At 35.1% G+C, this 25,684-nt stretch overlaps 1 protein-coding gene across 1 annotated transcript in view; it reads left to right on the top strand.

Annotated features, from left to right (window-relative positions):
• The window catches only part of ARAP2 (ArfGAP with RhoGAP domain, ankyrin repeat and PH domain 2), a 55,239-nt gene extending 30,399 nt beyond the window's left edge, over positions 1–24,840 (top strand). Inside the window, exons 11-17 of the mRNA XM_008948538.1 lie at positions 2,977–3,105; positions 9,125–9,264; positions 14,282–14,364; positions 15,739–15,774; positions 16,255–16,318; positions 20,092–20,220; positions 24,487–24,840. Of these exons, the coding sequence (XP_008946786.1) occupies positions 2,977–3,105; positions 9,125–9,264; positions 14,282–14,364; positions 15,739–15,774; positions 16,255–16,318; positions 20,092–20,220; positions 24,487–24,840 (935 nt within the window). The remainder of the gene's footprint in view (positions 1–2,976; positions 3,106–9,124; positions 9,265–14,281; positions 14,365–15,738; positions 15,775–16,254; positions 16,319–20,091; positions 20,221–24,486) is intronic.
• Positions 24,841–25,684: the final 844 nt, after the last annotated feature.

The raw sequence follows: 25,684 nt of genomic DNA, 5'->3' as shown, positions 1-25,684 counted from the left end.
TAGAGACTGTGTTGATGAAGTGTCAGCTTTATGGACTCCTGTCTGGAAGAATCTGTGCATTGGAACAGCCAAATGGAATTAATCATGTTGCAGAATAAAAATAATACATGTAGTAACAGGCACTTACTCTGGAAGGCTCCTGTGGTGCTATGGCTGAGTCTAGCAGATTTTCAAACAGCTGAAACACGGAGAGTATAACAGAGAAAAATGGTCTATGCAGTCTTTGGTCCAAACATAACACCAAAGAAATAAAACACTGAGTCTTTGATGCTGTGGGTAGATTTTACTGGCATCATTTGACAAACACCATTGAATGTTATACAATGGAAGACATTTACAAGTAACTCCTGTAATCATGTCATGACAGGAACAAAGTTTGCTTATTTGTTTCAAATGTACATTAATGATCAGAGTGTCTTTCTGACAGAAATTTTTTTTTTGTTCTTCTGTTGCTGCCATGGTCTGGTACCTGTCCAATGGGTGGTGGGATTCAGTCTGTTACAGTCAATCCAGGTTTTATGAGAGTTACTTTACTTTTAAAGATACACTGCCCTGAAGACAAATCCTGAGGAGGAGAGAAAATCAGAATCCTATATTTTCTAAAAAGTAATTTTTCTCCTGACATTTAATGTGGACATTTAAAAAATATTTCTCAGCATATGATGACCTAAGGAAAAGGGTAATTGGATATACACGTTGACTGCTTGCTATTCAAAATACTAAAATTATAATATCAAAAATCATCTAAATTATTTGCATATAGAAAAGTTGAAATAAACAATAGTTTTATCTAACCTAATGCAGAATGTTCAATATTATATGCTTTTATAAAATAAGGTGCATATATATATATACATTTTCAATAATTTGTTCTTGATGGATAGTTTGTAGATGAGGTGTGTTGCCAGTAAAATAGCTAATGCATTTCAGCATGATGATTTATGTACTGTGTAATCCATGATGACAGATGGTCTTAAATGTAACTATAAATAAAACAGTAGGTGTTTACTCTGGGAGTACTGGTGTTCTAGGAAGATGTGGTGATTTGCCAGTTTCCTACCTTTGACTTGTAAAGTTCTTCTCCTTAAAATGGATTGGGTTTTTTATTGTACAGAAGCAACAAGCTGGTTTAACTTTACCGCATCAGAGTCCACAATTTCCCAAAAGTTTGTGGTATTACAAGTCTACAGGTAAAGTAGATTTTGTTTTTTCATCCCAAAACAGCAGTAGTTTTTTTCTGTCACTTAAGGGTGTTATTGGTGGCTGCTGTTTTCTGAAGCTCTGGTGTTCAGGAAAATATGTTCTGCTAGAGTGTAATGCTGGACAGTCCCAAAGCAGCTGTTGACATTTCATATTCATCTACCCTAGCAGAAATGAAAAATGAGATTATGGCAGCATACTTTTCCCTTCAGCACACAAGAGACATGAGGCTAGACCACCTGACCCAGTATGACAAGTGTCACAGAGATGTGACTTTCCAGGAGCTAGACTCAGCTTTTCTCAAGACCTAACCCACATAAGTTGGTATGCAAATGGAAACTTGGTTCTCTTTGAAGCTAAAATGACACTTGGATCCAGTGCTCTAAGTTGTAGCCTGCAGAGCCATCATTAAGGTTTTTGTGCTTTCATGAATTATAGTAGGTGCTTAATGCTGAGAAGGTAAAAGCTTTCAGGTGTGCTTGCAGGAAGGGTTAATAGAGAGGGGAACTGCACAGTCTCCCTCCATCTACATTGGTGTTGCCTTGTGTGATGCCTCTTTCTGTGTTGCAGTACATTTCACACTCAGATTTTTGCTGGATCTGGTAATGCAGATGTAGGGACTATTTGCAAGATCTTCCTACCTTTATGTGTCATATGAACTGGGATTTGTGTGGAGTACTGGCTGGACTTTCCTATCCCTGCAGTTTTCAGTCCTATGAAAGGGTCTTAGAGTGTTTTGGATGGATGATACCTATCAACAAACGTATGTTTGAGCAACTGAAGTGTTTAAAGTGCACACATACAGCCTTGTCATGCCTTCATCTATTGCTATTGTTTTAGAATCATTAAGGTTGGAAAAGACAGCTAAGATCATCAAGTCCAACCATCACCAAATACTCCCATGAGCATTAAACCACGTCCCCAAGTGCCTCATCTGCACAGGTGGCGACTCCACAACCTCCCTGGGCAGCCTGTTCCAATGCCTCACTGCTCTTTCAGTACAGAAATTCCTCCTAATATCCAATCTAAACCTCCCTGGCACAATTTTAATCTTGATGTGCTCTTTGTATGAGATTTGAATAAAAAAGTACAGGTCTGGAAATTTCTTGACTGCAGCAATGGGGAGAAGACCCATGTATGACCACATGTTTTTCCCATCTACTTAAAGGAGTGTACTGGAACCAAGGGTCTGTCTGTGTGCTTAAATCATTAACAGACAATATAATCTATACTAGGTCTGGGTGGGTTGGTTGTTTGTTTTCCCCACTCTAACTGCCTCAAATTCTTTGATTTTTTGATTGCACAGAGTTGGTGGCTATGATGACATATTTTAATATTTAGCCTAGACCAATTAGACCCAGTATAGCTACAGGTTTCAGTTCTGTTTGTTCATTCTTAGGTATCTCTTGAGAGAATTCTTAATTTTTATATTTAGTTTTAAAGCAATGTTTTAATGTCTTTACATAAGAAAATATTCATAACTAAATAAAAAAAAAAAAAGTCACCGGATATTTGACTGCTGCTTGTTTAATTTGATGTTCATTACCTGTGCAGACCTTGCCAGCAAAGGTGTTGCTGTAGAAGGTCAATGAGGTGCCTAATTATCTTTTGAAAGCAGTGTTTTTCTTCCATAGCTCAAAGTGAATGAGACAGTGTTGTGTATAGGCATGTGTAACTTCTAAAGGCCCCCAGTCCTGGTTTGTGTTTGGTGGTGTTGTTTTTTTTTTTCTTTTATTTCAATCTTGTGTTTTTTTATTTTTCTCCATTGTTTTTCAGAACGTCCTCTGCATTATACAGAGAATGTACTAGAACAAGTTCTTCAGTGGAGTTCATTACCAGATCCTGGCACTGCATATCTGATAATAAAGAGATTTGTAACAGCAGACATGATAAAAATCTACAGTGGTATGTATCTTTTTAAAACTTAGATACTTTGTGCGGGGACAAGAGGATGGCAAGTTTTTTATAGCTGTTTCATAGGGGCAAAGTGTCCCAGAACATCTGAATTGCTGCTACTTTATAAAAGTTACTGATCCACTGAGGGTTGTGCTGACTTTCTTTGAAAACCTGGAAATTACAGTTCTTGTTTCTACAAACTGTAAGCTCTCCCATTTGAACAGAAGTATGCAGACACTCAGCATTCTGCCTCAGTTTGTAAACTTCTGCTGTGCAGCTTGAGACTGCCCTTTTATCTGTGGTGCAGGTCTGCATAGTTCATCCACATATATACTACACTATACTCTCTGTGGACTATATATATATGTATACCCTGTGTATATATAATGATTACATTATATATAAAATGTGCACTGTATTTAATTATATAAGTACATAATATATGAATAACAATTTCTGTTATATAATCCGAAGCCTTCAAACTACAAAGCTAATTTGAATGACATACTCAAGGAGCTGAATGAGTTACAGAGGATGTAGCCTTTAAAAAAAATGAGGAATTTAGATCTGACAACTGAAAGGAAATATAGCTTAAATATATAGTGGAAAAATAGAATTTACATCCTGCCCCAGCCCTGTTTTGTGTTGGGCTTTTTGTTTGATTTTGTTTGGGTTTCTTTTTAACATAATATGTGGATTTAAGTCTCCCATGTAATAAGATATAGTATTCTGTTTGAGGGAAACAGGAGTTTAGAAGTTAAACATACCCTAAAATTACTATCCTGTTTTCAAGCAGTTGAAATCCTGTATGCTTGATTTCAAGAAGTAAAAGTTATGCTATTATGCTTAATCTTCAGATAGTAATAGCCTTCTCTCATCATCATTTATTCCTATAAAAGCATATTCTACAAATACGAAACAACCTTAACAAGTGTGCTATTTGTGACTTTTGAGTTTCACTATCTCTAAATGTGTGATAGCAGAGAGAGAATGGAGAGAAATGGCCTATTTCATTAAAAGCTTGATATATCACTTCACTCAGTGTATGTTGAGGTGTAATCAGAAAAGAGAATGGGTCATAAGGACTGTGAGAACCACTGCCCTGGGGAACACATAAGGATTAGGCTAGTGTCAATTTACAAAACACAGTACTATTTAAATGGGAAATCTTGACATTTGCCCTCTTCTAATTTTTACATCCATTTGTTTTCTCAAACCATCGCAGTAATTGTTTGTATCAATTCTATTCAGTTTGACCTTAGTCTAGACACATTGGCTTTTGACTGAATGTTTATATTTACTAGCTTTCTTTTTTTTTGTGTGTGTTAAAATTATTAAAACCTTATTTAATAATTTATATTAGCTTTCATAGCAATTTGAAGGGAAAATATCTCTACCATACGGCATACTTACAGTGTTGGTCTCTTCAAACTCTACATGGCAAAGTAATCTTGTACATTGCAAAATCTTTTCCTAAGAATTGGAGTTGTCATTTTAAGGAATTTTGACATGGTAAACATTAGTTACTTTCTAAACCATTACTTTTTCTTATTGAAACTTGTTATGATAATGTTTAAAATAAATACAGTTCTGCAGTAATTTCATTCTGTTGGAGTTTTTGAGTCTGCTTTTAGCTTGTACATTTGTTATGAAACATTACCAATACTGAGGAGCATATTCACTAACTTTAGCAAAACAATGTATTAAGTTTAGGCAGAGACGCACAGAAAGTCCACACAATTCATCTACATTTTTTAGGTGCAGGAACCTACTTGTCTGTTGTTTCTATTTCTATTCTTGCATCTGTAAACACCATTTGAACAAGTAAGCAATTATTTCAGGCCAAAAACATATGGATTTTTTTAGATAAACATAGTACTTCCATCACAGTCTCAGAGTGAGAAAAGACACAGGAGGAGGTCACTGGGGAAGAGATGCTTCCTGTGTCTAGATGAGGAGGCAGTTGTGGTTATGCTCAGGTTTTCCATCTCAAAGTGCACAAGAAATAACTGCTGCTTTTAGGTCTTTTAGGCTTTATGTGGATAATTGCTCCATGCTGAGTAGTAGGGCTGGGGCTAGATACCCAAACATTACCATATGAAGTATGTTTTTTAACAGTGAATTCAGTCCATACAAATGGACAACTGGGTGAGTGGGTATCCTTCTCCTTTGCAGTAAATATAATAGAGCTGTCATCATATTATAACTGAATTTCATTCATCTCCCTTGGTTCTCTGATTGATGTTAGAATCTTACAGACTTGATTACAATATTCTTGACATGGGTTGTTTGGTTATTTTTTGTTTTGTTTTGCTTTGTTTTCTGTTAATGTTACCTCAGAGCTTTGTGTCATAAGCACTTTCCTCCTTTTTCTTCCAGAGCCTTTAACGGCATTTGAAATAATGATGGTTCAATAGTCAGCCTAAAGGAACAACTCTGTTAGCCTCATTTCATCTTAGTGACTTATCGTTGTCTTCCCTGTCAGTGCAACTTGTCACGTGTTCCTTGTACATAGTGTATTCCCCATTTCCTAATTATACTCATTCTCATTTTGTCCATTTTAATCTACTTTCTCATATTGTGCAATATCAAACACTGTATTGAAGTCTAGATATATTTTCTCTGTTGTTTAGGAATCATCTTTCCTTTGCAAGGAAAAAAAGTGTTAGTTTATTTGTATTGATATGTGTCATTAAATCTGTGGTTAGTTTTACACTTTCCTCCAGATCTTTAGTTATTCTCTCTTGACAATTTCTTTCATAGCTTTTTACAGTTGTTGCAGGAGCACTTTTTCAAGTGCTATTCAGAAGGGCAAGATGTGCATTATATTTTTGTATAAGAGACACTCAGTACAGCTTAATACTATTTCATGACACTTTTTCTTCATCTTACTTGAAAATTTCTCATATTCAAGTTTTATTTGTTAGATAAATATGAGAGAATAGATTCACTATAAAGTGTGTGTTTGTAAGTCCTTGAAATTTTCCCAGTGAAGAGTTGTATAATTTGAGTGGGAAGTATTGATTTCTGAGAACAGGGGCTATTATTCAGAGATATTCTTTGAAATGCAAATGTCTAAACCATAGGTGGATCAGTCCTGAATGGATGAGCACATCTAGTTCCTAGTAGTTGCAAAGTTCTAAAAAGGTTTGCATGTTTTGTAAAGTTTGCCTCTGAAATACCATACTGATCAAGATTAATCCCAGTTATTTTAGATTTACTTTATGAAATACTAGCTTCTAAAGAATACAGAATATAATAAATTTAAAGGATTTTTTTTTTTCCCCTCAGGCTTTTTTCAGATCTTTGTAAGTATCAAGTATTTGATAGGTTTGCTATGGTGGGAATGCTGGGAAGTTTAGAATGAATTTTTGTCATAGTGAGACCTATGTGCAGAAATTAAAAATCTTCCCGTTTCGTACAGATGTGGAAGTATTCTGCCATCCTCTTCTGCTATGCTTAAAAAAAGAAAGAGCATTGTGATTATGTGAATAAGGATCCATTTTATTCTGAACATGAAATAAATATTCTTACTGGCAAAGAGGGAATATGTTAGCGCTTTTTTTAACTGTGTGTGTAATGCTTGCACTTATGCAATCCAAGTGACTTCTCCTTTTAATTGTTGAAATGTATTGGTTCTGGCATTAGATTCTCCCTTGACTTCTAATGAAAATACTGGAAAATTTTCATCTGAGATTTTTCTTTCATGACAAGCATGCTAATTAGAATGTAGTTGATTTGTAATTGATGAAATCAAAGTTATTAGCTTTTTAATTTCCATCATATTTTTAAATGTTTGTCATAACTTCAGTTTGTACTAAGATATAAAGCAAGAGGGAATTGGATTCACAATTTTTAATTGTCATCTTTTTGTAAACAGTTACTGTTAGAATAATTTAGTTCTGACTCTCTGAACAGCTGGGTTTTAGCCAGTATGAAAGATGGAATTGAGATAGGACTTTTCAAGTTGGTCCAAATGTCCAAATGTCTCTTTATATTAGGCAAGTAATAGTAGAATCTGACTTTGAGTTTTGAAATATATACTGGTTTTTTTGGTGTTTTTTTTTTTTTTTTTTTATATGCACTTTAAAGTGTATTTGCATAATTGAATGTTTGAGACTGGATATCACTCGTGTACTTCTTGTACATGCACAACCATGCATTCAATGCTTTAATACATTTGCCATTAAAATGCTGAGACTTTTCCTGAATACTCATGTGTGAAATAACTGTCTGCACGTTAAGAGAAGGAAAAAACCCACATAACTACTGCAATACATGTAGCTGCAAACAGTACTATGTGATATATACATATTAGACCCTGCATCTTATGGTCATTAGTGATGTTTCATGCAAATTCTTAACTCTCCATTGTCACTGCTTATACTTGCTTTGTGCATGTCGTGCAGTACTTGAAGATACTGATGGCTCATTTAGCAGAATGTATGAAGATGGAAAGAACACATTATTTTGATTAGTACACGTTACAGCAAATGTTGCTTCCATAGCGTAACTGTTTTTGCAGTTAGCTGTGTCTGTGTAATACCACTCTTCACAAATAAAAAAGATATGCAAACAATGAAAGTTGGTCCTTTCTGTAGTTCTGTCTTTGCTGGCCAAATAAAAACGTATTTTACATTACTTTTTATTCTAGATTTATTTAAAACATTCTTATTTTTTGAGGTTATATTGTATGCTGCTTCTTAATAATAGAGTTTTGATATCAGATGCTTAAATCCTAAGTGGATTTTTAATGAAAAAAGCCAAATGAGTAGTTGGGGAAGGATGCTAATCTCCATATATCACGTAGTTCTTTTACACAACAGTTTTCTTTACAGTCTTGAATTAATATATTATATAAACCAGTGGTATAATTCCTAGATGTTTACGAGTAGATTCCTAAACAATTTATTCAGTTCCCTAAGTAGGTGAATGGCTTACAGGAAATAGCTACATTGAGGGAAGGAGAGAAAAAAAAAAAAAAAGGTGGCAAAAGCCAAAATATGGCATAAGTAGTAGATATGTTTTGGGATAAAGAAATTATTTGCCCTCTTAGTAAGGCTCCCTCTTCAAGGTGAAGTGGTTTTGACTGGAATAGAGAAGAGTTCAACTCCTTGCCTAGCTGCTGTATCTTCACACTGGCAGTCAGCTTCCAGCACTGGTTGCCTCACGGAGAAAAGAATACTTCAGAATTCTGCTGAATTCTGTGCTCTGTCATAAAGACTTCATAAGATCCAAGTAGGATTTTTTTTTTCTTTTATTATTCCTTTCTTTGCTAAACTGCTATTTTGGTTTGAGTTTATATACATGAGTCATATCAGCGTAGTAATTAATTAACAGTCAGAAGTCATAGTGATTCTATGATTCTAAGTTTTTGTTATTTGAAAGTGGATGCACTGGGAAAAGCTGATAAAGTGGTTTGAAAAAATAATATATATTTATTGGACAGAATAGGAAAATTGGAAACTGTAGAAATGTTGGTGGGATATTGTGTGGGGATTTTTTAATATTTTTAATTAATTTTACCTATTATTTGTTTGTTTCTATATGTATTTTGACTCGAATAGGAAAGGAGGCAGACTCATGACAAAATCAGGTCTTGATGGAAAATTCTTGATTCTCTGAAGTGCAGGGATTAAAAGTATCCATGTCATACTTTTAGACTTATCTACACATTCTATTCTGAAAAGATGCTTCTAATTAACATGTGCTGATGGATTCTTTCTATGTTATCCCAGAAGTGAAACAGAAGATTTTTTCCCTCAGTAATTAAAACTGTAATGGTGTGAATATTTCATTTTCTTATTATATTGCATATTTTAAAATACAGTATGTATTTTAATGTAATAGACAATTATACAGATTTATATTATATATAATTTTATTACTCTTACATATATCATAATAACAAATCGGTGGAATTATAATTTTAGTCTTTTGATGAATACTAATACTAGAGGAATGTAAAAACTAGCAGCTTCCAGTGTTGTAAAATCTTTAACAAAATACTCTTTTATTTTCTTGATAGAGAAAAATGAGAAAGGTATTGTGAAAGCAGGCAGTCTGAAGTACAAAGAAGAACCATCAAAACTACTGTCCGGAAACAAATTTCAGGAACGTCATTTCGTGTTACGGGAAAGAAACTTTCTTCTTTATAAGGATATGAAGGTACAAAAGGCAAACTTCACCAAACTCTTAAGCACTTGCTTAGGCTTTCCTTTTCATACAAAAAAAAAAAAAAAAAAAAAAAAAAAAAAAAAAAAAGGTAAAGAAATCAACATTTCTGATATTAAATGGCAGCTTCTTGCATCTGGGGTTTAGGTGCAAGAGTTTTATCTTGCTATTTTCAGAGATGCTTTAGTAAACTGAGTTTGTGTCAGTTTCTCATTTAACTATTGTAATTATGCATTACTATAATTTTTAAAAAAACAAAAATAAACCAATATTTAGGAATGTCCACAGCTTGTGCTGTAACTAATTTTTTTTAAAACCTACTACAGAGAGCATTAGTAGAAGTAATCATAGAACAGCTTAGATTGGAAGGGGCCCTAGAGTTCACCTAATCCAGTCTCCCTGCCTTGGAGAGATGCCCCTCCAATAGATTAGGTTGCTCAAGTCCTCATCCAGCCTGGCCTTGAACACCTCCAGAGAGGGGGCATCCGCAGCTTCTCTGGGCAATCCTTTCCAGAGTCTCACCACCCTCATAATGAAGAACTGTTTCCTAAGATCCAGTCTAAACCTACCGTCCTTCAGTTTAAAACCATTTCCCCTTGTCCTATGGAACTTAAAGGAGCTGCATGAAGTTTTTTTCTTGGTATCTCACACAAAGACTTTAGAATTTAGAAGCAACAGGGTTCTTGAACCTACAAGTGTCATGACAGAAGCTATTATAGGAAACAGGAAACGCTACCAAAATCTTCCCCTGTTTCCCAACAAAGGTTTTCAGGTGTATTCTCTGTCCTCCAAAAACTAGTATTAATAATTAGATATACCTCAGAATTCTGCAAATTTAGGCATACTTAATAGCATGGTGGGTTCAGTTTTAAATATTTAATGAGATTCTTCTTAAAAGAGAGGTTTTGGGTTTGCATAGCTTGCATTAATATATAAAACTAAATAATATGCATCGTCAACTGTGTTTTCATTTTAGTTTTGATAATTTCTGGTTTTAAAAAAATCTCTTAAACTTTTTAAATGCTTTTATTTTTACTAACTTCTGGTTTTGCCCATCCAGAAAATACAGATCTCTGCTTGCTCACCTTCATAAATTATTTTTTTTTTGTAAAGACAGATCCATTGCTCAAGCAACGTAATCCATAAGAAATATTGTGTCTTCTTGTGATACTATGGATATAATCTTAATTAGAATGACCCCAGAATGTCGAGAATAATATCTCATATTTTAGTGCTAAAACCCAAATTGGCACATATGTGAGCATAATTTAATATGCCCATAAAACCTTGATTAGTATCTTGGAAAGAGTTTAGGATAGGATAGTTGTACTACTTCATAATCTGCTTTTTTAAACCAGTCTGATTTATAAAACATTAAATTCCCCAACTCAGGTGGAGTGTTGGACAGTGTTACTTCCAAATGGCTTTACAATTGTTTATTAAAAAAGCAAATGGAAATACCATTCTGACAATTAGTGTATATTGGCTTGTTTTATTTTCTTCTGAGAGATGTTCATCTACCACTAATAATCTTGGTTTAATTTTAGTAATAGTTAGAAATCAATAGTAGGAAAGCTTGACATTGCAGATGGAAAATTGTATTTAATAAGGCTATGTTTACTAATTAATTTATAAATTCTCATTAACAGTATATTAAGTTTGTGTATGCAGGTGGATATACATTTTAAGTATTTCTTCTGTTCAAGAGCAATTATCAAAAAAGTTAAAAGTTTCTGTGACACTATGTGTTAAACCACAGTACTGTCCTAATGGACTGAAATAACATACCATCTTAATGTACTGTTATTAAGACATAATCTCACACATAGACGAATGGCTTCCTTAAGGTAAATTTCTGGGAGAAGTATACTGTTTAACAAAATACTGTGTTTTGTAGGTGTATGTTTTCATCCTGGCTGTACCCTTGCTTTGAGTGGGAGGTTACATGAGAATTCTAGCCATAAAAATGTTGTGTGTTTTTTTGTTTTGCCTCTTGAATGTGTCTGCCATTTCATATTTTGTTTTTCCCCACATGGGAGTGTTAGATATTGAAAGCTATAGAGAGAGAAATTGAGAATCCAGGACAATATGGAGTGGCTTTATATACTGGGACTATAGAATTTGTTAAGTTTTGGGGATTTTTTTTCTAAATAAAAGCCTAAAGCACTTGACGTAAAAGTACTAAAAGGGCATTTAGGGTGTTGTATTAAATGTTAGTTTTCTTCTGAAGTATAGTAGTGTACATGAGAATTTAGTTTTTTCCTTTCAGCATTTCATCCTCCAGGCATGTTCAATTCTCATACTTAGTATGGATATATGCCTGTTGTAGGTTGGCTAAAGGTGATTTGTTCAAGAAGTAGCAAGGAAGGAAGGAAGTGACAGGAGGTTTCTAGTCCAACTTCCTGTTGACAGCAGGACTAGAAAAGAAGATCAGAACATGTTGCTCAGGGCTTGATGCAGTTAAGTCTTGAAAACCTTCACAGATGGAGGTCGCACAACCTCTCTGTGCAGCCTGTTGCAATACCTGACTGTACTCATGGGAAAAAAATTTGCCCTTACTTCTGGTCACCTTTGCATGATGTGAAGAGCATCTCTCAGACTTATGTGGGGAGGCTGCTGTTAGGTCAGCCTGTCCTCACAGGGCAAGTGCTTCAGCCACTAGCCAGTTTGGTGGGCCTTTGCTGAATTCACTCCAGATTATTTTTCTACTCTTTTCTGCCTGGAGGCTCAAAACTGGTTGCAGGACTGTAGATGCAGTCTCATAAGAGCTGAGGAGAGGGGTTAAAAATTACTTGCCTCAACCTCCCAGCTGTGCTTCTGCTAACACAGCCCAGGAGACCTTCTCTGCTTCCAGTACACACTGGTGGCTTATGCCCAGTATACCATCTTCTAGCACCCTCAGATCCTTCTCAGCAGAGCCACTCCCCAGGCTGTGGTGTTGCAGGGCTTTCTCTTTCTCTGGTGCAGGACTAGATATTTATTGTTGTTGAATTTCATAAGATTCCTATTGGCCCATTTCTTTGTACTGTATAGGTCACCCTGGAATGCAGCCTTGCCTCCAAGCATATTGACTGGATGTTTGGGTTCTTCTGCAATCTTGATGATTGGCTCCTCAAGGTCATTGACAAAGATGTTAAAAAGGAGAGGTCCCAGGATAGACCCCTGCACTACTCTTCTTGTCATAGGTCTGCAGTTAGAGTATGTCTGATTAACTGTCACCATCTGATAGTGCAACTAGCCTTTTACTGATACAGATGTCCACCCAACAAGACCATAACATCCCAACTTGTGTGGAAGGATATTACGGGAGACAGTGTGAGAAGTCCTGAGGTAAATGACACCCACTACTCCCTCCTCATCCACAAATCCAGTCATTTTATTGTAGTAATCAATTACATTGGTCATGTTGCATGTTCCCAGTAGCACCTTCTCTTCCACGTGCTCAGGAATGTGCTCCAAGAAAACTCATTCCAGGATTTTCCTAGGGACTGAAATTGAGGCTGGCAGGCAACTAGTTCAAGTCATCTTTTCAGCCTCTGTTGAGGATATATATATAAATATGGATATAATGTTTTCCCTTTTCCAGTTATGAGCAGTTGCCACTGATCTCTGACACACTTCCAAGATGACACAGAGCAGCCTTGGAAGGGTGTCAGGCAGCACACTCAGAACCCTTGGAGGCCGCCTGTCTGATGCAGTGGACTTGGATGGCTTAAATTCTCTCAAGATTTTCCTGACTTGATCCAGTGCTTCTCTGGTGCAGTCATTATTCTCCTCCTTGAACTCTCTTGTAAGTGAGGCTTAGAAGACCTTGCTGGTGTGAAGACTGATGCAAAGAAAATCCTGAGTTACCTTAGTCTTACCTGTGCCTACTGTTGTTATTTCACCCTACTTCAGCACTGGGCCTACATTTTCCTTGTTCAGCTTTTTATGAAGGTACCAGTACAGAAGCTTGCCCTTAATGTCCATAGCAGATCTCAATTCTAAATGAGCTTTGATTTTCATAACACCATATCTACATCTACTGGTCAGCTTTTCTGAATTTGTTCCTTCATAGTCTCTCTACTTCCACGTCTTTTATACTGCCTTTGACTACTTTGGAGCTCCACCATGAACAACCTGTTTAGGTGGGCTTGTCTCCTGATTAATCTACGTATTTTCCTGAGTATGGGCATTTTAGAGAATGCTGTCCTTAAAGACCTAACAGCTTTCCTGAACTCTTTTACCTTCAGCATTGCATTCTCCCATTAATTATTTGTCTTCCACTAACTAGTAATTTCTTTTTTAGTCTCAGGATCTTGAGTTCTACTATTTCATGGTAGCTGTGTCCAATACTACCATTGATTACCTCATCCGTGACCAGTTCTTCCTTGTGTGTGAATATCAGATCCAGCTGTGCATCACCCTTTGTTGATCCATCCACTACTGGCATTAAGAAGCTATCTCTGACACCCTCCAGAAATCAGCTGGATTTCTTGTGTCACACTGTTGCTCTTCCAGAAAATACAAAGGAGAGCAAAGTCCAGCCTTCCCAATTCTCTGCCCTGTAAGCATCAAGGTTCTGTTACCCTAAAACTTCTTTGGGTTGTTTAAAGACTTCATCTGCTTTTTTTTAATTCTAATTGATCAATCTGAAGCAAATATTCACCATATTGTCCGTCCTATAGAAGAGCTCCTTTAACAGAGGGCAACCACACTCCTTGTCTTCCCTGACTGTCTCTCTCAAAGAGCTTGTGTCCATATATTGCAGAACTCTATTTTTATGAATAGTACCACCACATCTTCATTACTTACATTATTCCAATTTTGTGACTTCACATGGACCTCAAGTTCTGCTTCCAGTAATAGTGATTAGCACACTTTGTTAATGGGAAAGAGAGAAAAATCATAGTGGTCTGTGAGGAAAGAGGGGTGCAGCCTGTGAAAGAAGTCTAATGGTGAAGATAGACATGTGGCATTTTCTCTTTTGCACATTCTTGATACAATAATTAGAATCTTATTTTATTTGCAGGCTAGCAAACCTGAAAAAGTGTTGCCTGTCAATTCCCTGAAGCTTTATCTTGGAGTGAAAAAGAAAATGAAGCCACCAACAAAGTAAGAATAGAAAAGGAAATTAAGTTCACCACTGTGTAGGAAGGTGCTTATATCGTCAGGAAAGGGGAACATAAAACATTGTGGAACAAGGAAAAGTCAAGAAGCCAATTGAAGTATGCTGAATTAAATTACCCTCTATAATATTATTTGTTCTCTTTCTATCTCTGTTTTTGTGTCCCATATTAACTCTTCTGTGCTAGGAAATTACTTTATTGATTGGCTTTTCTTAATCTTAAATGTATTATCTGTTGTGGATATGTTTGCTGCAAGCTCACTTAGTTTTAAAGTATGTGTCCTGCATTTCATTGGTGGACATACCGTCTTTGCTCCAAAAAAAAAAAAAAAATAAAAAAAAGCCAGGTAGTCATGGCCTTTAGAGATAGCTTCTTCACTACATGATTTTCTTTTTTCAGAATCCTTGTTATTTTGATGTTTTTTCTAGCTGAAGACTACAGTGCCCTTTACAAACATCAGTGACTATGTCTCTGGAAAAGAGCAATGAAAAATGACACCTGTTGTTCTCAGACGTTTCCAGCACTTGTTAGGACAAAGCTGTGAGACAAGGAGACAATGTACATAGGATCCTATCCCAAGGGGATTCTAAGTTGGCTGCAGCCTTTAAACACATATGCGTGAACTTTTGCTTTACAGCTGGCACATCAAAACAGCCCAAAAAGGTCTGCAAATTTCAAAGCTTAGTTGTGTTAAAGAAAAAGTTGGTGAGGATTTTCTTTGTGTTAAGCACAGAATGAGTAGATTAGTCCACAGTAGGAATAAAAAGATGAAGTAAACAAGTCTTTGCAGTTGGGTTCTTTCCTTGAGGTTTTTGAGTCTACTTTGAAAAGCAGACTTTGCAAAGTCTCTTCTGGATTTTTAGGAATATCTGTTTTTTTTCACCCGAGGCTTCATTTTACACCCGTGTCCTTTTTTTTCAGCAATTTTTAAATCTCTGTAAACTCATGTGATTCCTTCTCCTTATAGTGAAGCATACCTCACTTCCCTCTGTGGCTTCCATATTGCAGTGGTCTCTTTTCTGGGTACCATCTTAGCAGTTTTACTTGCAGCAGCTTTCAGAAAGTACAGCCACAGCCAAAATGAAGCAAGTATTTAGCCATAATGTGCAGAGCTTAGCTTTGTCCAGAAGAGAACATTCATTACCTGTGAATCAACTGTGAGAAAACAAGCAAAATCCATCATCAGACACACAATTTCATTCTAGATTTTCAGTGCCCATTTAAACTTTGTAAATTCCCCCCCCATTGCCTCCCTGTTTAAGAGCATTATATCAAAGTAATGAATCTCTGTAGTTTGAGGAATTTATCCCAGTCTTGAATTTCTGGAACTAATTTTTTTTTTTTTTAAATTTTGTTTCAGCTGGGGACTTGCACTATTTTCTGAAAAGTACCAGTGGTAGGTAAATGTGAAAAACATGATTGGTTTAATTGCAGTGTTTAGTATTTGTTGAAATGTCCAATTTAAAAAACTGAAAAGAACAGTTGAAAACTAATGGGCATTATTTTGCTTGCATGTTTACTTCTTACTATGTTTTTCTTTATGAACTGTGTTTTGACAATCTTTTGGAGTTAGGTGTCTGTCTCCCTTCTGTGACCACAGAGTAAACAAATTTCATAAATTTAAAATGATAGCTTTTTAAACCTATCCACATGCTTTAAATGAAGCACATGCATTGTCTTCAAAGAAGGGTAAAGTAATCATTTGAAGTATTTAAATGTCCCTCTCTTTTTATGGGCTTGTTAATAATGAATATAGACAGCACTCATAAATGAATGTGGGCACTGTTTGAAGTTGTTTAGAAGCCTATTCTTTGATATGTTAAACTGCAAAAAGAGTTTTTGTTATTTTTCTGGTTAATTATATGTTGCATTCTAGGTATTTATGTTGTGATGGACAAGATGCACAGATGGAGTGGATGATCAGCATTTTTACTGCACAGGTACTAATCTGATCAAAGAAACACAATTTTTACTGCTGCTATGAAAATCCCATTAAACTATGATATGTATGTTATGGATATGTTATAGGTATAGTATCTGGTATCCAGGTTAGCTTAGTTAACATTGACAATTCATTGTGTTGGCCAGACATTATCCTAAATTACATAGTAATCTGCTTGCTACTAGATTGTTAGTAAGGAAGAGGGGTGTACATTTGAGTGCCATTTAACACATCCTTGCAAATTCAGTTTGCTATTTACATAGGAGAAAGTGGGAGTAAGAGAGATGGGAAGAATTCAACCTGATAGAAGACTGGAACGTAGTTCAAGGCTTTAAAAGGATTTTGTATCAGTTTTTTTCTTGTCTTTCCTGTGATGCTCAAGAAACTTTGGGGAATATTGCTGTGAATAAACAACACTAGAGATACGATTACCTGTGAGCTTTACCTATTACATAAAGCAGGCTAGTGACAAGATTGTTGGCAATAGATGCTTTTTAGAGGCTTTCCAAAGCAGAATCTGACCTTCACAGGGTTAGACGTATAATTCATGCCTTGTAAGTAAGACTTTCAAATTTTTGTCTTATTCAGCTCCCTTAACTAAAGTCACTATTGTAGTTTCTATGGAAACAACCACAGGTCCTGGCATGCATCTCACGGGCATAACATGAGCGGTGTCACAACAAATAGGCTCAGGGGTTATTGATATAGGCTACTTAGAAATAACTCATACAAGCTTGGTAACTGTTGAAGTCCTTTTGATGCAAAATCACAAGAAGGGCAAACTATTAGGATTCTGCTCAGGTAGTGTGGGATGTAGAATGTTCCTCTGACAATACAGATAAAAAACTGAGAGACACTGTTCAATGTTCAGGATATTCTTTCTAGCAAAAAAAAAAAAAACCAAAAAAAACTTCATGTGCATTTTTTTTAGTTATTGTGAGCTAACATTATTGCTTTCTTAAAAACTTCATTCCAATGAATAAGCACTATAATAAATTAGGATTAGCTGTACTAATGAGCTACATTGGGAGTGGGGTTCGGTTTTGGAGGTTTTTTGAATTTGGCTTTTGTGTGTGTTTTTTTTTTTTTTTTTTAATCAGCATTCTGGATGTCAATGAAGTTGTCAGTCTTTCAGTTACATGAGAAAAAAATGTGGTAAAAATGCAGATTTACTGTATCCTTCTTATTGTAATCTACTGCTTTAAGTACAATTTACAGTGAAAATCTCTTTCAGAATTCAATGGCTTATGTTGCTAAAGATTAAATGTTTTGCCAAATGTTTTGTATTATGCAGTAGCAGACAATTATTATCACATTATCTCACTTGTAAACTAGAAAACTGTATATGTCAGCCAAGGTTATTTCTAGTTAGAATTTTCAAGTTGAGGCCGTCTTTAGGGAAAATAGCTTATCTTTTACCTTATCTGACATCACAGTAAGAATATGTTTATGTTAGGGAGACTGCAGGCAGCACATTTTGCTTGTCAGTGGAATAGCTTAGATTAGAAATTGAAAAATACTGTGAAGTGGTAGGTTTCTAAGTGTTAAGACTGACATTTAATGAACCAGTGCAATTAGAAGTGTGATAACTCTGTTACTGTGCTCCTCAGTGCTTGAGCAGAAAAAGACTTCATTGGTAACTAGTATCAGTAAGATGGTAATACTGTTATCTTTTCTTCCCATTTTCTGATCAAGTTTATTCCTGTAGTATCAATAGTGGAGAGAATATAAACAGCAAAGTGTAGATACCACTGTAATCTGGTAACAAAAGTACTTTTGATACAGAAAATCATGTTAGCCCAGAGGTTATTAATCTTGTACTTCAAGCTGGTGAATTGTAAGAGGGTTTGAAGGAGGACCATTGTTTCTTTCAATTCTATGCAAAATCATCCTGAAAAGTATGACTGAAACTTGATTCTCAAATTTTGTAATAGTTTTTTTTTTTTACAAAATCACTTAATAGCATATGTAGCATACAGGTAGAAGTAACTAACTGATTTGAAGATGAACACAACAATATTCTTCCAGTTCCATCACCTGTGAACAACTAGAGGGAGATGCATTATATTACCATGAGGTGCAGTTAAGCAGATAGGTCAAAACTATGAATAAATACAATTATTATGTGGGCCTAATGCATGGCTAGTATTTCCAATGTACTTTCCCAGAGTTCTATTTTAAGAAATTTTACAGACACAAAAGGGAAATCAGGCTGCTTAACTGACAAGAATAGTTTCCTTAAGCTTACTGAGAATTAAGGAAGGCAGTTTCTTTCAGAAAGTCCATGTCCATGTGAATCTGAAAAATGCTTTTTCTAAATTTGGAACTAGTTTCTGTTCTCTAAACTACTGTTCTAAGTCAATAATCACTGATTCTGATGGCTTTTTAATAGGAACACTGTTTTTACTTGCAAACCATCTGCAGGCAGGATCACATCTCCACAACCTAATTTTTCTATACAGTCTTGAAGAGACTTCTTACTTCATGGATTTGCAAAATTGAATACCATTAAAAATTAAAGGACCTTAAAGATTTTGACACCTGTGAAATTAAATCTATTAGAGATCTGGATAGTGTCACAGAACTGTTTATGTTGGAAGGGACTTCTGGGGATCATCTAGTCAAACCCCTCTGTTTGAAGCAGTGTCAGCTAAAGCAGGTTGCTCAGAGCTGTGTCTAATCAGGTTTGAACAACTGGAGACACCACAACCTCTCTGCACAATTTGTTTTGGTGTTTAATCACTCCCACAAAATGTTGATTTTAAGGTTCAGACAGAATTCCTTGTTTCCTATTTGTTATAGCCAATACCCTGCATTGGTAGTTTGCCAATATTTCCAGAAAGCATTCTCAGCTTTCATTAAGGTTCCTTTGCAGTTCTGACTTGCCAATTTCCTTTGGAGTTGTGCTGATTTAGCCTCATGCACACTTCTCCAAGCTTTAGAAACTGTTCTTCTCTAGACCTTGTACATCCTCTTTGATTCAGGGAATTGCATGTTGAAGCAGTTTCAGAAAATACTCTTAGACTATGTTGTCCTCAGAGCTATCTCAACATCACCAGAGGAGTCTGAGCTTCAAGCACATGTGCTCAAATTTCTACATGTGAAAGTTCATTACAGACTACTTACAGAAAGAGGTTTTCAGATTTATTCAAAATATTCAGTTAACGATCCCCCCTGCCCCTTCCTAGTCATGTTTTTCATTCAGAATGAAGCTTCACATTTTGAAGTTCTCCCCAAAACTCACCTGTTTCAGTAGAGCCAGAGCAAAGACTATTAATGAATCCAGATCTGTTTATTTTTAGATTGTAATTTTGGAACATTCAGAATGTCAAGTAGTTTCCTTTTGAATTACATGTCATTAGTCTAGGTTAAGCAATGATTTTCTCATAAATTATTAAAATAAATTTTTAAATGCTTGCAAAGTAGAGTAATTTTATTTCAGAATTTTTTGTTTGGACTCTTGAAACATGCTTTGTAGAACTGAAATTATGAATCAAATCAATGTGTTTTGTTTTATGTTTTCTATTCTTAGAATGTAATTAAAATAATAATATGGAGGGAAGATGTTTGATACATGAAAATTGTATATAGTGACATTTTGGTTCTGTTCACTCAATATTCTACACCACTTAATATTAATATTAACTTTAAGCACCATAATGTTTTCTCCCTTCTCCCACAATAGAAGGGCATGGTGTTGTGCTGTAGATAGAAAAGAATGTATAATTATGAAATTCCACATCAAAAATAAGGAATAATTTTGTTCTTCAGCATGCAGATATATGGCCACCTGCTGGAAAAGCAAGAAAACAGTCTATCACTAAAAGTCCAAAGATCGGAGGCTTAGCGCTAATTCCCATTCATCAGGAGAACACTTGTAAAATCAAAGGGAGTATGGAAGTAAGTGTGGTTTAATCTTGGTGTAGATCTTCTAACCACAGTGCTGTACTTCTAAATAGTCCCATAATAATGAACTCACTAGAGCTGGATAAATAAAAAATGTAAATGCTCTTATTAGCAATGTTTTTGTCATTAAATTGTCCTAACTGTTCTTTTAATGAAAAAACAGCGTAACAAAACATTGTAACCTAAATTTGTGTCACCTCTTTGGCTCTTCAGTAAATCAACAATGGATTTTTATTTGTTTGAGGTTTTTTTGAGCAATGGTTGTTCATTAGAAGTAAGTAGGGCTTTTACCTGGAAATATAATGCACATTATTGCAGTGCACTTTATTACAGTTTTATTTTAATAAGGTCCTTTGAAAACTGACCCGCATGCATATTCTAACACCTCTTCTGTGTGAAATAACTGCACTGTTTAGTTATCTGCTCTGTGAATGTAATGGAAAGCTCAGATGGAACTAACTGTGATAGGTTTAAGTTGTAGTATTATTAATCTCGAAGAACAGGAGGGTCTAATTACCACTCTTTGCAGAGACAGAGCTGTGTCAGTACATTACATGCACTAGTGATATGTCTTAACCTTATCATATTAGCTTGAGATGAACTTCTACTAGCCACTTAAGAGATGCTAATGCCTGTGGGGAGGATTTATTTGCCTTACTCCCAGCTGAGAAGCAGCTTTGGCAGCATTCTGCCTGGGAAAATTAGTGATAACTAGAGTGTTGAAACAAAAGTTTCATCCTTTGACTATATGCAGTATTACTTCTTGCATGATTTAGAAGATTTTGAGGGAAGGTAGATAATATAGCACATGTTATTGCCACTCACAGAAACAGGGGTTCAGATGCAGATAGTGAAGCAGACTCAGTTCCATAGAAAACCAAAAGCAAAGTAGTGCTTTATCTAAAAGGCAACTCCATCTTTTGTTACACTTTCTTCAGGCATTTCTGTTCTGCCTTACCAAATGAGTATAATACAGTGTGAATGCAGTTATGGTTTCCCTATTTTGTTTAATTTATCCTTTTGCTTTAATCTTCTCTCAGGAAGAATTTTTGCAATTCTTTGATAAATTCTATCTAATAATTGCATTTTTAAACTTTTTTGGATGAAAGTAAACTATAGGTCTTGTTATTCATAACTCTTAGGTATGTCTTTTGTCCTTTGTGCAGGTACCATTGAGATCTCTACTACATTCTTTGAGTTTGTTACAAATTCAGACATTCTATCATAAAGGTTTTAATGGATTTTGAGATTTCTGATTTAAAATCCTTAATACCTTGTATCAGTATAATTTTTTTTATTTATTTATTTTGTTTTTCTTCATATTGTACTTCATTAGGAAGGACTGTAATTTGTAAACTGCAGCTTGAAGGAAGTCTCCATTTAGACTTAAAAGTAGAAGATCACAGTCTTCATTTTCTGTGGCATGACTAGATATAGAGAAGTTGGATGCAAAGGATATTTTCATGCTTGAGGAAGGTTACACAAAATTATATAATGAAAAATAAAATCTAACACTTTTTTAACCTGGAAAGCCAAAACTGGAAGAAACAGTAAAATAGTGGTGCAAAGTTAAGTATATGATATGGTTTATTAACGAGAAATATTGTACAGAATTGTAGTCAGTAAAGTGATGGATTCCCATGTCAAGACCATACCTTCAGTCATTCCATGGATTTGTAGTACTTCTCCAACAAGCAAAAATACCTCAGTTTTAAAGCATTAGAGAGTGATAAGAGGAGCAAGCATTTTCTGAAGCATGCTGGTTCATGAAAAATGCAGGTCTGTTTATAGATCAATGCATAAATTTGTAGTAGAAATGTGATCAAAATTATCCTCCTATGGGTGGGAAAAGAGACTGAAAGTTTTCCAAACAGTGAAAAAGTGACATGTGTCATACAAAGATAAGGGGAGGAAAACCCCCACCTAAATCAAAGTTACCCAAAATCCAATAAGTTTAATAGTAATGTTCTGTGCTAAAAAAAAAAATCTGTATTGAACGGCTTCCTTTCCCATTATTGGAAGTGGTTTTATTGTGTGCTAACAAGACAAATGTAAAATATAGAAAGTTTGAAAATACTGTATGACTAAGAATCCTAATAATCAATATAATAATATTTCTATTATTTCTACACCACTTGTTGCGTACATGGATAATGCATTTAATTATATGCATATTTTCCATATAGAATCATTTATCTGAAATAGAATATCCATATCTGCAGTAAGTCTGTAATTTTATTTCAGAATGCTGTAAGATTGAGGAATGAGGAAAAACTTCCTTTCAAGCTATAGTCAGATGCCATCATGATTTATCATAGGTTATACTCGTGTAGCATTTTGAAAGGAAGAGTATGTCACAGGGATAACGAAGGATGGAAACAATAGCTCCATATTTTTTTGCTAGCAGTGTGCAAGAAAAGAAAAAATGTAGTTAGATGTACATAATATCAGTTGACGGAAAGAATCAATTACTTGATTAGAGGGCTGAAATTTAGAGGCAAACAGCTGCTTCTAACATGAAATTTCTGCTTTTTACATTAGGGATTCTTGGGAGAAAACTATGGAGTCCAGCAGTGTAGTTTACAGCATGTGACTAACGGTGGGCAGTGGATCAAATATTAAGAAATAATATTATGAAGAAATCTGATGAAGCAGTTCTGTTATTTATAGGGGAAATGGTTTGTAAATGTTAGTGTTCTAATTTGAAGAACACAATTTGGTTCCATCCATTAAATATTTTTACAATGCAAATTTCTAGGAATTAAGTTTCTTGTATATACTGAATCTATTTCAAAAGTTGAAAATACTGATTGTTAAGTGGCTACATGCCAATATACAAGACTGTTTCAGAGCAATAATCAGCTTTTGAATTTGTATACTGTATTAGACCTCCTACTTCCAATATATAAAGTGATCTTGCTTATACCCATTTTAGCAGGAGAACTATACTGATTTCAGAAATGTAGCTGGTATTTTTCTTCTCAAAAGATGCAAAATTGAAACATGATATAAGTTCTATAAATAGAAGATTGTTGCTCCTGACTGAATTTCACAAGTAAATATACCAAGGTTTGCTGAGTAACAGTGAATAACTTGGTGTGTGTTACTGTGTTTTCTGAAAGGTACTGCATGACAGTTGACATTTTACATATGGCATGCATATTATCACTGATTTTTATGGAGTTGCTAATCCATGTCATAAGAGCAAGTTGTCTCATGGAAACCTGGTACCTCATATATGTTAAAGCAAATATGAAAAAATATTCAAAAACTAGAGAGGAGCTAGTCTGGATACATATCCCTGAGTGTTCTCCTTAGGAGTGCACTTTAGAAGCAAATCCTCCTGTTGTTCCCCTTTACTGTGTTTTGCTTCAGGTTGTGGAGTGGTTCTGGAGCATGTGAACTTGGATTGCTTTCAGATGAAGCCGAAGATGTTCTGCAGGAGTATATCTAATGCACTGCAGCCAAAAATAGGTCTTCTGACAGCAGGAGAAAGCTAAAGCTAGTCTGAAGTGTATTTTAAAAGGCAGAAGCCATGAAATAACATTAGTGTGGATGTTGGTTTCACAGCACTTTTCTGTCAGTGTACAGATAAGCTCCTAATGGGCCACATCAGTTGCAAATTTAGGTGCAGCATTTGATTTACCTTTCATTTCCTGCAGCTTAAGAACTTGAAAACAGCCCACCAATATGGAACAGTGGCATTGCCATCAGTTTGTTGATTTATCTGAGTTCCCATTATATTATTAAAAACTGCTTTCCAAAATTTGACAAAGCAGGTTGTCTTGATAATTTATCAGGCAGTACTGAACAGCTGCTAAAAATGTGATCATGTAATATTCTCTCTTTTACTTTCATGGAACTCAGTCACTGTATTTAATTTAAGAATTCTGAGTTTTTAAGAGTATATGGATCTGCTGTACAACATGAAAATTAAGACTGGTGTGGCAAAAAGAAAAATCAAATTGTGACTACGAAAATGAATGTCTTCACTGTCATGGTGCATTTGAATGAAAGATTTGTGTAATTGTCAGAAATGTTACTAATTGAGAAAACATGCTCACTAAAAATGCTTACTAAGTGATAATGGCACAAATTGTGGGAATTTAAAACTATTAACTGTGCTGTCTTTGCTCTTGAGTAAAATTGATTGTTCTTTTAAATTGTTATGTAAAACTAACGAGCAAAAATTGCAATCTAAATATTATTGAATATTGTGTGAATATGAATGATCTTAATTCTCTTTGTTTCTTTGCTTAGAACATAGAAGTGCAACCTGGGAATCCAAAATGTGGTGACCATCATGAAAATTACTTTCTGGAAGAAAGAAAAAACTTGAAAGAAAAAGCATCTATTGTGGCACAGTGTTTGGAACGTAAGGAGGAGAAAGTGCGAAATCATACAAAAGCACATCGGAGCTTGATCTCTGCTGAGGATGTAGGTGCAGGAATGACTGACCCACACCAAAGACCACAGAAGGCACTGAGGAAAAATAAGAACAAACCAAACAAAACTACTTTGGAATTAGATAAAAAATTGCCATCAAATGTGATTCAGGAGCTCAATACAGTGCTGCAGAAGAACAGAGCACTTAATGATGAAAGCTCCAGCTGATTTCCTGAGTTTGAAGTCTATGTATATGTGTGTGTGTGTATTTTCGGGGTCAAAGTAGTCTTTTTTTGATGTGTGTAGTTTGTACAATGCAGAGGAAATATAATTTGTTTATATGTAGCTGTTGATTTTGTATATGCATATATCGTTTTGTAATTTAAGATTGAACTGAGAGAACCAATTATGTAAAACTGAAATTTGGAAGTTTTATAGTGCAGTGCAATGACATCAGGGTTTTGACTATTATTTTTTGGTTTAGATTTTGTTTGATATAATACTTCCAAGCACTATCAAAAGCTTATGTTCTGTTTATACTCTGTACCATCATGTAAGTACTGGAGAGATATTTTTGGAAGGAAGACAAGATATATTCTGAACTTCATACAGTTGGCTTGCAATAGTTTTAATTGTCTGACACTATAAAAATTAGTAACATCTGCTTTGAAAAGTGATTTTTTCTTGCATGTAATTTTTGTTTTTTAAATTTTAAGAATAAAATTAGTGTCTGCTTCCATAGATTTTACCATAGATTTGAATAGCCCTTAGAAGAATCAAAAGTGAGGGGAATGTAGTAGATGTGACAAACTGTTAGTTCTCAAAACTGTGTCTATATGGTATATATCTGATTATGACATCTAAGCAGTGAGATAGAATACTGAAGATGACAAAAAAGTTTTCAGAGTAACATCTAATTTGAAAAGGTACCTGAATTTCAAGAAAAGCATCATTTTGTTTTGCTCAACAGGCTGAAGTAATTTTATAAAAAGACTTGTTAGCTCAGGGTGGCAAAGGCATACTTTTCTATCAGTGTTTGGATAGAGCTTTCTTGGTGCTGACAAAGTAGCTG

This window comes from Merops nubicus, unplaced genomic scaffold, assembly GCF_000691845.1.
Source record: "Merops nubicus isolate BGI_N331 unplaced genomic scaffold, ASM69184v1 scaffold6121, whole genome shotgun sequence".
In the NCBI taxonomy this organism is placed as follows: Eukaryota; Metazoa; Chordata; class Aves; order Coraciiformes; family Meropidae; genus Merops; species Merops nubicus.
Note: the sequence above shows the minus strand (reverse complement) of the source record. Positions and strands in the feature narration are given on the sequence as shown.